General features: G+C 45.8%; 1 protein-coding gene across 6 annotated transcripts in view; it reads left to right on the forward strand.

The window, feature by feature from the left end:
* Samd4a (sterile alpha motif domain containing 4A) overlaps positions 1-7,668 on the forward strand; it is a 227,698-nt gene extending 220,030 nt beyond the window's left edge. For all 6 annotated transcript variants that reach the window (XM_042682597.1, XM_042682599.1, XM_042682600.1 and 3 more), the window contains 2 exons: positions 3,907-3,990; positions 7,460-7,668. In XM_042682597.1, coding sequence (XP_042538531.1) covers positions 3,907-3,990; positions 7,460-7,488 — 113 coding nt within the window. In that variant the 3' untranslated portion in view covers positions 7,489-7,668. The remainder of the gene's footprint in view (positions 1-3,906; positions 3,991-7,459) is intronic.
* The last annotated feature ends 5,297 nt before the right edge of the window (positions 7,669-12,965 follow it).

Here is a 12,965-nt window from a genome sequence, read left to right on the forward strand (position 1 = left end):
GTGGCAAAGTGGGGTTCTAAAGGTTCGTTCCAAAATGTCTCAGTCTGTGCCTTGTCCTAAAATACTAAAAACAAAAGAAAATCAGCTTCTTGGTCAGAGGTACAGCTCAGTAGTAGAGTATCAGTCAGCAAGCCCAGTGAGAGGAAAGGAGGAGAGAGGGAAGGAAGGGAGGCAGGGAGGGAAAGAAGGAAGAAGAGAAGGAAAAAATTGGTCACACAGCTTCAATGCCTCATGGACAATGCTGAGAAATTACACCTCAAGTGTCAATGTGCCATACAGGCTCAAGTGGACCCTGGACCCTGGAGTAATACCTCTTAGGGAGAGATACTCCCTTCTGGAATATTCTTGCCCCTGGACCTGAGACTGGGCTACTCCATACTTGTGGGAAAGTATGAAAAAAGATAGTTAAGAAGTCAAATTAGTCTGGCCCCTGAGTTCCTCACTAAATCCTGGCAATATGTAAGACTGAGGCAAAGAAGAATGTCAGGGCAAGCTGAGCATCTATCTCTTGTCTGAAATGTTGGCAACTGGGAGTTCTTCCGATTTGGAAGGGTGTGGTTCTTGTTGTTGTTTGAGGGGGAGGGGCGCAAGAATATTTGCAGAGATTTTACTAATGAAGCATAATAAATCTTGAGACTCCAAGATACATGAAACTTTGGGTAAACTCAGATCTCTGAATCACGGTGACTCAGCCGGTGCTAAAGATGGCGTCTGAGCTATGGAGACAGGCCTGCCACAGAGAAGACACCGTGAGGGGCAGCTCCTCCGCTCTTCCAGGCTGAGGTCTGCCTCTGTGGAGCCCTCTGGCTTAGCGGGAGCCGTAGCAGAGGTGTGGCAGTTACCATGAGCCACCAAATGTCCTTCTGGGACTCTCCCTACTGAGCCATACACAGTTTCTGTGTGCAACAAGTTGCTATGAACCTGGCTTTATCAAAAACACAGCTGTTGCATGGACACTCATTTGTACAACAACTTACAGATTTTGTTTTAGCTCACAATCAGGCGCTGATGGCTCATACCTGTCCTCCTAGCTACTCAGGAGCTGAGGATCATGTTTCGGAGCCATCCCAGGCAGACAGATCCGTGACTCTTATGTCCAATTGGCTAGAAAAAGCCTTGAACTAGAGGTATGGCTCAAAGGGTAGAGTGCCATCCTTGAACAAGCCAAGCAAGAGTATAAAACTCTTGAGTTCAAGCCCCAGTGCCAGCACAAAAACAACCACAATTTACACCCTTAGGAGCTTGCTAGGTGGACATGTGGGCTTGATTGTTTCAGAGTTGCTTCCAGAGCGGTGGGTCACAGCTCCCCAGTGTGGCAGAGTGAAGAGTGGGGAATGACAAAGCCCGCAGACTCACTCACTACCTAAAAGAGCAGCCACGGCGGTTTGGGGATTTTGGAGCAGAGAGCCCTGTGTTTCTCAGTCCCCCCCACCCCCCCCCCCCCGCCCCTCTTTCTGGAACACATGAAAGTCAGGCTTGGAAAAATGGCATTTTGCTGTGTGTTGGCAAGAAATCCTGCAGCTGAAACACTTCTCGGCAAATGTCGAGCATCTTTATTTATCCCAGTCTCTCCACAGTGTTTGTTTAAAGGGGAGTACCAGAGAGTAAACGCAGTCTTACAATGAGCATATGGGTGGTTATAATTGCTGAGGTTTGTTTTTTTTCCCTTCATATTTGCTAACTAGCTATATATAAAATGGTGTTTCTATTTTATAGATTTCACACCCCAAAGGCTGCTAATTTTTGCCTGCATATGATTTTCACATGAATGGATGAAAATACGAAAATACTCTGCCTTCTAGAATTGTCTAATTGCCCCGCACCCCTGCTCTGAGCAGCAACTAATGGATAGAGGCAGGAGAGATTCCTGCCATTCTCTTTGGCTTCCAACTTCCCTGGACACCCCACTGGCACCCAGCCACTCAGGAATTGGCCCACTGGCCTTCTAAAGCCATCCATGCTGGAACTAGTAACCAGAAGAGCACTAACTGCTCCCCAGTGCTCACGCCTATCAATCCATTTTGGCCAAGCCTCTCTTTGAGAATTTTAAATAATAGAAGCGACATCTGCCTCTGAATTAGCTGGAAATGGGAAACCCAAATTTCCAAAGAAGCTTGTAATGAATCGCTAAACAAATGCTCTGGTTTAGTCATTGGTTTCAACTTCCTATCCCATTTCTTATCCCACACCTCTGTCTCTCCCTCCTTCCCTCCTTCCCTCTCTCCCTTCCTCTCTTTCCCCCTGCTTTCCCTTTTCCCTCTCCCTTTCCTGAAGTGGGTTAGGTAGAATTAAGACCCAAGGACAGAGACAGCTTCCCAGGTCACAGAGGAAGGCAGTGGTACTGTGGAGATTTCTCAGTCACCTGGGCCACACCCTATGTCTGGGATATTTTTCTGCCCCCATGCCCTCAGGGTTTCACAGTTCTTAGGTTATTTTGGGGCGGGGAGAGGGGGGCGCCAGTGTACCAGTACTGAGGCTTGAACTCTCAGGGCCTGGGTTCTGTGTCTCAGCTGGCATTCCTACTTGCATCTTCCTGCTTTCTGGTGGTTAATTGGAGATCAGAGTTTCACAGTCTCTCCTAACTAGGCTGGCTTCGAACCATAATCCTCAGATCACAGCCTCCCGAGTAGCTAGGATTACAGATGTGAGCCACTAGTACCTGGTTCCTTCAACTTGTTGATCCTGTCCTTTTCCTTGCTGCACAGATATGTCTGATGAGCTGTGCAGAGTCTGGCTGGGTGTGTTGGGACCCACAGAGATAGGAAATCACTGTGGCTGTCTGCGGGGTGCTTGAGGAAGCTGAGACATGTGGAGGCTCTGTAGGATGTAGACTGCTGCTGAGCCTGAGAGCCCTAGTCAGAAAGCAGAGGAGGCTCCACAGCCTGCCTCCCGCTGGGGAGCTGGAGGAGGCACCAATGGCGTGGTAGGGGGTGGGAGCCAGAACCCTAGCGCCTGCTCCAATTGGTCTCTCAGCCTTCCTACTGAAGTAGGAGTGGCGACTGTCACCTGCAGCCACCTGCAAAAGGACCGGGACTCTGGAATCAGATCCAGGTCTTGTCCCAGATCTGTGTCAGCTTGGTTGGCCTTGATGGGTGACCGAGCCTCTCGGAGTCCCACTTAGGAACTGCATTTTGTTGGGCAGATGAAGGAGTTGGTGCATCTAAAGTGTCCAGCGATCTCACATTGAGAAGAGGCACAGGTTCCTAGCCTGTAACTCTTATTAATGAAGCAGAAACACCGTAGGCTGGCTGGCGGCACAGGGAGCAACTCTAAGACCTACTCCAGAGATGGGAGCACTCAACGGGAGGAACACAATATGTCAGATGTGGATGGGGGCCAGGAAGGAAAAGACAGAAGGGGAAGGGATAATGTATGTACGTATAAGGGTATACAGTAGAAGATGGTAGAACCTGAGCCATGGAGGCAGGAAGAGAGTGAGCCAGGAGAGCATCCATGGACTGCCACTCCAGGCAGAGTACACAGCAGTGCAAATGCCCTGGGGTAGAAATGGGCTCAGGATTGGGCAAGGCTGTAGCGGTGGTGGAGGGGGGGGGAGTTTATGAAGACAGAGAAATGTCAAGAGGCTAGATCATATGGGGCCTTGCTGGCCATGACCCCGGGCTTGGCTCCTACTCTGATGGGAAGCTGCTGGAGGGCTCTGAGCAGAGTGAGAGTGATAGACTGACTATGACTGGCTATTTTTAGCCACCAGTTTCTTCCAGACACCTGTGCCCAGGGAGGACTATGTCTAGCACTCAGAGGTCGGTTGTCCTTCATACTGGCCTGAAGGTTGTTCCTGAGTCATCTGAGGGAGGGATGCCAGACCCTCATCCTAGCAGATCGAGCTAGAGGGCCTTGTGCACGGTTCAGACCCCCTTCACCAACATTGCCCTTGGTCCCTTGCAGAGTTCCAGCTTCCTGTGACTGAACCTGACATCAACAATCGGCTGGAGTCCTTGTGTCTCAGTATGACCGAGCATGCCCTGGGAGGTGAGTGTGTCCCCTGTATGTCCCCAGGACAGTGACGGCCATCTGCTGCTGCATTCTGGCAGCAGCTCAGGGGAACAGGAAAGGGACAAGGAGAGGTTGGCAGGGGTGCTGGGGGGCTTCAATGGGAGGCAAGTCCCAGACCTGGAGACCAGAGACACAATGAGGATCGCATGCAGCACACCAGAACCCACCACAACCATTGTTGCAGCTACACACAGGGACTGGAAGTGCCGGGCACACAGGATGGAGCTTTTTTAGTGGAAATGTCTCCCATTGCCCTGGCTGCTTTCCTTCCCAGGGCTGGATCCCCAGGGCTGGGCCAAGCATAGCCCAACATACTCTAAAAATAGCGTTTTTGAAACAAAGATCCCTGCTTGTTTTCCTGTCTCCCTGTTGCAAATGACTTGCGTGATGCCTGCAGGCCCACACAGTCTGAACTGTCCTTCACTGAATGAAGGGACAGGAACAGGTTCCATGTGCCCTGCATGCAGCAGAGCCAGGAACGTGGGCTGCGGAGTGCACCTAGGAGGTACCCCCCAAAGTAGCTATGTCCCCAATTATCTTCACCACAGACAGCCAGTGAGGCGACTTGGGTCATAGGCCAAGAACTGAGCCACCCACTTAGGGCCCCGTTGTGCACCTGCTGGCAGCAGTAGGCAGGAAGGCTTCTGTGAGCTACCCCTGCCAAGAGCTTTGTCTATACCTGAGGTTTGAGATGTTGAATCCCTGTAGACTAAAGATGGCGTTCAAACGCCATCTTACCCTGAAACCAAGTAGGAAATAGATAAATTCTATACGTGATGCACAGTAAGAAGTCCGGAACTTCATCCACCTGACCTCAGTGTACGTGATGCACAGTAAGAAGTCCGGAACTTCATCCACCTGACCTCAGTGTACGTGATGCACAGTAAGAAGTCCGGAACTTCATCCACCTGACCTCAGTGTAGGGGTCGGGGAGCTGATGGCCTCCATCTGCCATGGTGACTGCGCAGGGTTTCAGACCAAACAGTGAAAAGATCTAGCTCCTCTTGGGACTTGCCCCAGAGTTCTGGGGAATCCTGTTTGCAAACCACTGCTCGCTCCCTGACTATGCTGATCCTAGACATTTTACTGCATCCTTGGACCATCCCTGCTACCTCTGGCAGGAGGAAGCACTAGCTGCTCTTCTCCATCTTATTAAGATGGTGTCAGCAGTGTGGTGCCAGTGGCTCGCTCCTGTAATCCTAACTACTTAGGAGGCTAGATGTGAAGATTGTGATTTGAAACCAGCCTGTGCAGGAAAGTCCATGAGACACTTAATTTCCAGTGAACCACCAAAAAGCTGAAAGTGGAGCTGTGGCTCAAGTTGGTTGAGCACCAGCCTTGACTGAACAGTACTCAGACCCTGAGTTCAAGCTTGTTCAGTACTGGCATAAAAAAGATTAAGTCAGCAGCCCCCTAAGGAAGAATGACAGCCAGGCATCTGATATATCTGTATTTGGGTCAGCAACATGAGGTATATAGCAGTAGCACGAATAAGGAGGAAGTATTGGTACATGCTACTGTAAGGATGGGCCTTGAAAACATCCGCCAAGAGAACAAGGCAGGTATAAATACCATAGCCTATGATTCCTCTGATAGCAAATTTCCAGCCCTGGGCTCTTTGGCTCACCACGGGGTGAGAAGCCTCAGCTCCATGTTTGACTCCCCAGGGCCTGATAGATAATTGGCATGTGGACACTCTTATCCAACTGCTAAGTACACTATTATCATTAGTAACAAAGAATGCCAGATGTTCTTTATTAAAGGGAGATTGCATTGAAATGACTTCATTTTCTAGCCCATTTTTCTATTTTTACAGAATACCTCTCTGAACTGATGGTTTGTTGTTTTTTTGTTTTGCTCCATTTTTGTTGTTGTTGTTGTCATCTTATTCATCTCCTAAAACTTCTTACTGATTTTTGTTGTTGTTGTGTTTGTTGGTCATGGGGCTTAAACTCAGGGCCTGGGCATTGTCTCTGAGCTCTTTTTTGCTCAAGACTAGCTAACACTCTACCACTTTGAGAGACAGATCCACTCAAGTTTTCTGATGGTTAATTGGAGGTAAGAGTTAGCTTTGAAGCTCGATCCTTAGATCTCAGCCTCCTGAGTAACTAGACTTGTAGGTGTGAGCCATCAGGGCCCAGCTCTTTTATTGCTTTTTTTTTTAACCTGGGTAGAGAATGCAAATTAAATTCAGGGTAGGTAGCATAGGTAGGCACAGTGGCAGTATGCCCTCCCACAATGACTACCTATCTCTAAGCCAAATCCCTTCTAGGTGCCAGGAAGTTGATCTTGCTGGGGACCAAATGCAAATGAATTGTCATTTTACAGGAACACAAATAAGTAGGGGAAAGGAAAATGCATGCACCTCAGCAAGATGGTATCAAGTTCCTGGGACACCCCATCCTAATGACCAGCCCAGGTGCTTGGTATCTGCCATGTTGGTTTGTGAGTCATTATTTAGGCTTTCATCCAGCTCTGTGGGATTTTTTCCTCCTAATGCACAGCCCAAGGCATTCTGGGAAGACAGCACCAGTCATGGCCGCTGCCTTCTGCAGACAGGCTCCATGTGCAGCTATACCTCTGACTACAGAAATGAGGCTGTAGAGAAGAGGACATAGTCCATTCTCTGATTTCTTGTATATGCACTTCATCTTACTCTTCCTTCTCACCTTCTCTACTTCCCCTTCCATGGGACTTACCAACTCACTGTAGCCAAGATGGAGATTGTACAAATGGTGTGTATTGGAAGTTTGCCCAAAGGACCATATAATGTATGATGGCTGCATGTAAATGGTATCCCTTGAAAGCTGTCAGTGCACTACTATAAATAGCTGCTCTGGACTGACTGGCCCTGTCCTGTAGATGAACACAGTCACCCTGCAGAGATGCATCATAGGGTTGGAATTCAGGGGAAAATGCAGCTTGAGTTGGTTTAGGTGAGATTTCCATGTTTCCAGCTTTCCAAACCTGTGAAGGTTTGGCATTCATGAATATTCCAGGAGCCCAGCCAGAATACACTGCAGTATCCTAATGCAGGTGGGTGTGCATACACACACACACACACCTATTCTCTCAAAGCCAGTTATCACACATAGACGGCACACAGAAGATGAGGAGTTGTTGAGATGTTTCTTGATTTCCAAGGACATTAGACATCCTACATGTTCCTGCTGTCTTGGACCATAGTCCTTTATAGAAATTATCACTCCTCTTGTCTGCATCCTGCCTAGAAGGTAAGCACTTGGGAGGAAGGATTATTAGGTCTTTTCATCTTAGAGCCCAGACTCAATATGGCTCCTAGGGGGAAAAATGGCTACTCCTAGTGGTTGAATGAATGAGTAAAGCATTAATCTATCTCAAGAGGCTGAGAGGCCCAAGGTACTGGTGTTAGTAGGCTGACCTGGAACTGTCACCCATGTCCCTTGTGTGCTTCTTTCTTTTCTAGACGGGGTTGACCGAACCTCCACAATCTAAAAGCTGAAGATGAGAGTGACCGCGCTGGCCGTGAAATCGACTGCTGCGGGCCCAGTGTCAGACATCTTCAGGGTTGCATAGAATCCTCCAAGATACTTTGCAGTCTTTTCCCCCTGGTCCCTCGCCCATTTTGATTTTGTGAGAGCGTAGGTCATCCTTGTAAACATATCAGTAGACCTGGGATTGGTGATGTTGTCATTTGTCTCTGTCATGGGATGGTTTGATGTGCAGGGAGGGGAGGGGGAGTCTAAGGAAATATGGGACTGGGAGGGAAGGGAGTTGAGGGATGCAAGTGACTTCCTGGAAAGAGGGAGGAGGATAATCCTGCCGTGAAAGAGGTACAAGAGAGACACAGGAGAGAGGCAAGTGCTCAAGCACTGGGGAGCCTTTTCAGACAGCCCGAGTTCTCTGTCAGACCACAGATGATGGATACATGCGACCAAAGCAATATGGCGGCTCACCTTTCGAATGTCTCCCCTGATGGAATTTCCCAGAGGCCCCTGCTTTGAAAGCTGCAGGAGAGGGCCACATGACAACAGGAGCAAGAAGGAAGAAATTCCCTCCAGCAAAATTTCAGATAAACTTTTGATTTGTGTATTGTTTACATAAGAACTTTAAAAGGGTACATACTATGTAAAGAATTTGGGTAGAACTTCTCTTCCTATGGTTTTTGTAAAGGGTTTATTGTTGTTAGGGATTCATTTTTTCTCTATTTTTATAATAGCAGCAGGGTTGTCTTTTCAAACAGCTGCCAAGCAAACGCTGCTTCTTGGGAAGATGGATGCAGTCATGTAGGTCTGAGTTGTTGTCTTTCACCTTTAGGTGGAGGAGCACGTGGGTAGAGGTGAAGGATGAGGATGAGGTAGCACGAATGGACGTAGCACTAGGCAAGCACACAAGGATGACAGCACCATGTGATCAGTGATGGATTTGCTCACAGATCACCCAGTGATTCCAGACGAAGCTTGTAGCCTCTTTCTGAGCTGGATTTGCTTCTCATCCAAAGACCAATCTTCTTTCCCCCTGACCCAGGGGTTTCATCCCCACCCTCCTGGTCTTTCTCTACAATCACCAGGTGGGTACAGGTTCTAATGGAGGAAGAAAATTAAGAATGGATGGTTTTTCTTTGCAAAGGGGTCTTAACCCCAGATAACAAGCTCCAAACATGTATAGTGGGGTGGTTCACAAGAACCTGAGATTTTTGGAGTCCAACACCTACTCAGTCCCTGCTGAGAAGGGCAGAAAGGCCCAGGAACCTTGTATCATGGATCGGTCAGTAAGTGTCAGAGAGCATGTGGAGTGGGTGAAAGTAGAAGGATAGTTAATGTCATGATAGAAACATTGGCCCTACGCAATACATCATAAGTCAGCAATTACTCTATTGTTGGCTAATTTCTCTCCCCATACAGAAGGGAGGAAAAAAAAAAAACACTCATTACACAGCGAGAGATTAACAAACTATGGAACCATAGCGTAATAGCTCTATTTCTTAAGGGCAAGAAAGACAGTGTTTTAGGAATTTGATGCAATGGAGGGTATTAGAGGAAATCAGAAAGAAATTGTGCTGTGCACTGGAAAATTGGGTTGTGTAAATGATGGTATAAATGTCAGCCAGAGGCGAGCTCAGGCTTGTTTATCAAATGGGTAAGATTGGTCCCCTTTTTCTCCAAAGTAAAGTTAGAGTTAAAATTAAAGAGATCAGACCATGAAAATGACTGCTCGCTTATGGTAGGTTTTTTTTTTTAAGTTAATGAAGAACACACGGATTTAAAGGTCCTTAATAAAAATCCAAATGATTTTCTTTTACCTTTAAGATTAAAAATATAGCCGGGCGATGGTGGCTCACGCCTGTAATCTCAGGAGGCTGAGATCTGAGAATCGCGGTTCAAAGCCAGCCCGGGCAGTAGAGACCATGAGACTCCTATCTCCAATAAACCACCAGAAAACCGGAAGTGGTGCTGTAGCTCAAGTGGTAGAGCGCTCGCCTTGAGCTGAAGAGCTGAGGGACAGCGCCCAGGCCCAGAGTTCAAGCCCCACGACCGACAAAAAAAAAAAAAAAGATTAAAAATATACATGGCGCAACAGCCTTGGATGTTGCAGTAAAGTTGTCAAAGTCTTTTTGCAGTCCAAAACATTGAAGGTACCTTAAGTAGATAGAGCCTTTCCTGAGCACTGAAAGCTTGAATCTACCATTTTATTAAGTACATTGAAAACGAAGGGAGGAAGAAAAAGGTTCAGACCTCTCTTGACTCCATCCTGAAGATGCAAATCCATATTCAGAAAGAGGCAGCCATTTTTCAGTTGAGTCTTAAACTAAGTGCCATTAACATCCATCTTCCATGTCCTTTTTGTAAACAAGCTTGTGTAGAGGAATGTGCTGGGCTGGGTGGTTGCAGGTGTAAGGCAGGAAGAATAGATCACAATGTTGATTGGCCAAAAGTGAGGCCTGAGGGATTGAGGATGTGTATGGAGGGATGTGGAGAGAGTTAATTGAGAGGAAAGCAATAGTATTACATGGCTCAGAGAGAGAGAGAGGGGAACGCATTGGGTTCTGCTGCAGAACATACATCCATAGAGACTTGAGTTATTCAGAAAACAGATTGTGAACACAATCACGTTAGCATGAATCCTTTAAAAGGAAGAAAACCTTAAAATATTTGTGAATCTGAATTTCTATTCCTTCACTGAACATAGAAACAATGGTTATCCAATTATTACAGATATTATTTTGGATATGTTACTTATTGCTATGGCTGGTAACCATGATAAAGTCTGATATTAATAACAACATAATTCTTTTTTTAAAAACAAAAAAGAAAAGCTTATTTTTCATGAACTGTGTAGAGATTTGTCTACTTAGTTGTTTTGCTAGATTAGTATGTTCATTTTTGTTGTTGTTGTTTTTTAGATTGGGTGTCCTGATGAATTTCTAGGAGCCTGTCCTTACATTGTTGAGTCCTGTGTTGACTGCAGGCAATACAGCTCAATTTAAAAAAAAAATCCTAAAGCAAAAGAATTTTATTTATAAAAGAAACAGTTGCATGCGTCAGGCTGTGGAGTCGAATATTTAGTAATTCAGCGGCAGTGCCTTTTTTTGTATTTATCCATTGACCTCCCCTCCCCCACCAAAATGCAACTGTTTTATATTAAGTAACTAGTCAACAATTTAAAAAAAAAGCTCAGAGTAAAATATATTTCACTACGTGAGTCTCCCACCCCCCACCCCCATCCCCACCCCCCCCTCCCCCTCCCGCCCCGCAACACACATACTTTGTTCTGATTTAAGCAATGTGTACTTGACATCTCTGCACTGTCCCAGGGACAGTGGTCTTAAGATCTTCTTTTCATGTATGATGTTTTATTGGTGCTTTTTATTCATAGTGGTTTCTCACGAGAAACAGTAGGAAGAAACACACGAACTGTGTACAAGACAGGAAATATTGCTGCTCGTATGTGTTTTTTTTTTTCCACATGCTTTTGAATTTAATTTTTTTTTTCCAACAAGAGCCAGCAAGCGAAATAGACACTGCTGGATCTGCGTGCCGAGGGCTGCTGCTTGCCTAATTCTCAGATCCTGGGTATCAGGGGTTCCTTTTTGGAGCCTACAGCTGGGCTCCATCTCCCATTCATCGGAAGCAACACTGAGGGAAACCACGTTTTCTTTTGAGGTGTTGCTGGCTGCCTCTGACAGAATGTGGGAGCCTTCTCCAGGTCTTTTGTTTTTCTGCACTTCTCTAGCTACTGCAGCCAGGAGGTTTGTCAATGTGTAACCCCCAGAGGCTGCTCTGAGGGCTGAGCTGGGCTCCATGCATGGGCCTGCCTCCAGACAGGCAGAGAGAGGAGGAATCTGTAGGCCCCATGGGGGTGGCCCCTCTGCTGCTGCCAGGGTACAGAGAAGCCATCTCACCCAGGTACTTGGGTGTGCTTGTTACAAGCAGAAGCTGCAGAAAAATCATTTGCACATGGAGCTACGATAACACTAATTTCTTCTTTTTCTTTTTTTATAAGTCATCAGAGATGTTTGCAAAGTGAGTTTTATTTTTTTTTTTTGTAATTCCTTTATCTTTACTTAAAGGTGAATGTGTATTCCTCTGGGAGGAATCGGAAGAAAACAGGAATGTTAATAATGTCAAACAGAAGACTTCCTCCCTTATTAATATATAACCCTCCATGTATTTATGCCTAATGTAAGCTGACTTTTAAAAAGCTTTTCTTTTGTTGCATGCTTCGTGCAGGCATCCGTATTGTACATGCATGCATGCCTTTTGTCCTGTTTTCCTGTATAAAGTTAGTGACGAGAAATATTTTTGCCTAGTTCATGTTGCCAAGCAATGCATATTTTTTAAATTTGTCATATATGGAAAGAGCATGTTTGTTACATGTAAAAGCTTTACTGATATACAGATATACTAATGTTTGAAGATGCCATTCTTTGCAAGTGTACAGTTTTCAAATGTTGTTACCAGTGAAACACCCTTGTGGTTAAACTTGCTACAATGTATTTATTACTCATTTCCTCCCATGCAACTAAGAATCATGGCTATATTTCATATCAACATTATATTGAAAGTGAAGGGAAATGATTAATACAAGGTTTTGTAACACTGGTGTGTGTCTTTTTTTTTTTGGTCAATATGATTGATTACAAGTACAGAGACTTAAAAACAAGCCAGCAAGGAAGAAAGACCATGAATTCCCACCAGCTGGTCTCACCTGACCATTCTGTGAAAACTGTCTTTTCAGCGATTAGCTGCAGGATGGGGAAAGGTGTATAGAAATGTGTGTGCGGTTTGACACCAAGAATAGCCAATGTTCCCTGAGTTAGGGTTGTGGCTGAGCCAAGTGTCAGTGGCTCTTACCTGTAATCCTAGCTATTCAGGAGACTATGAGAGGATCACAGTTCAAAGCCTGCCTGGCAAGAAAGTTCATGAGACTCATCTCCAATTAACCAACAGAAAACCGGAAAAAGAGTTTGTGACACAAAGTGGTAGAGCAGTAGCCTTGAGCAAAAGAGCTCAGGGACAGTGCCCAGGCCTGAATTCAAGCCCTACTAGCAACCAAAAATAAATAAGAATGCTGACCTCACAGATATTACTGGTAGCTGCTTCTCTTTGAAATATTTCACACTTAAATTTTGGTATAAATAAGAAACAGCCTGCTCAGAACCTTGGAGTTTTGCCTACACGTGGTTTGAATCTCATTCAAATATTCCTAACTTCAATATGACATATAAGTGTAAGTTCTAAAGATTGTGTGTGTCAAACATACAGCTAACAAGACTTGGACTTGTATTCTGGCTTCAATGTTCGCTTAGATAGGGGATCTCAGATGAAACATAATAGTTCTGAGCCTTGGGTTTCTATTTTGTTTTGGCCTACGTGACACTCAAAGAGTATGTCGTCAGACCTGTAACCAAAAAAGAAGCAAAAAGTAAGAAAATGAGTTTAAAGTTATCACTCCCATGCTGGGCACCAGTG

Source organism: Dipodomys spectabilis, unplaced genomic scaffold, assembly GCF_019054845.1.
Source record: "Dipodomys spectabilis isolate Male_0828 unplaced genomic scaffold, ASM1905484v1 ptg000073l, whole genome shotgun sequence".
Classification (NCBI taxonomy): Eukaryota; Metazoa; Chordata; class Mammalia; order Rodentia; family Heteromyidae; genus Dipodomys; species Dipodomys spectabilis.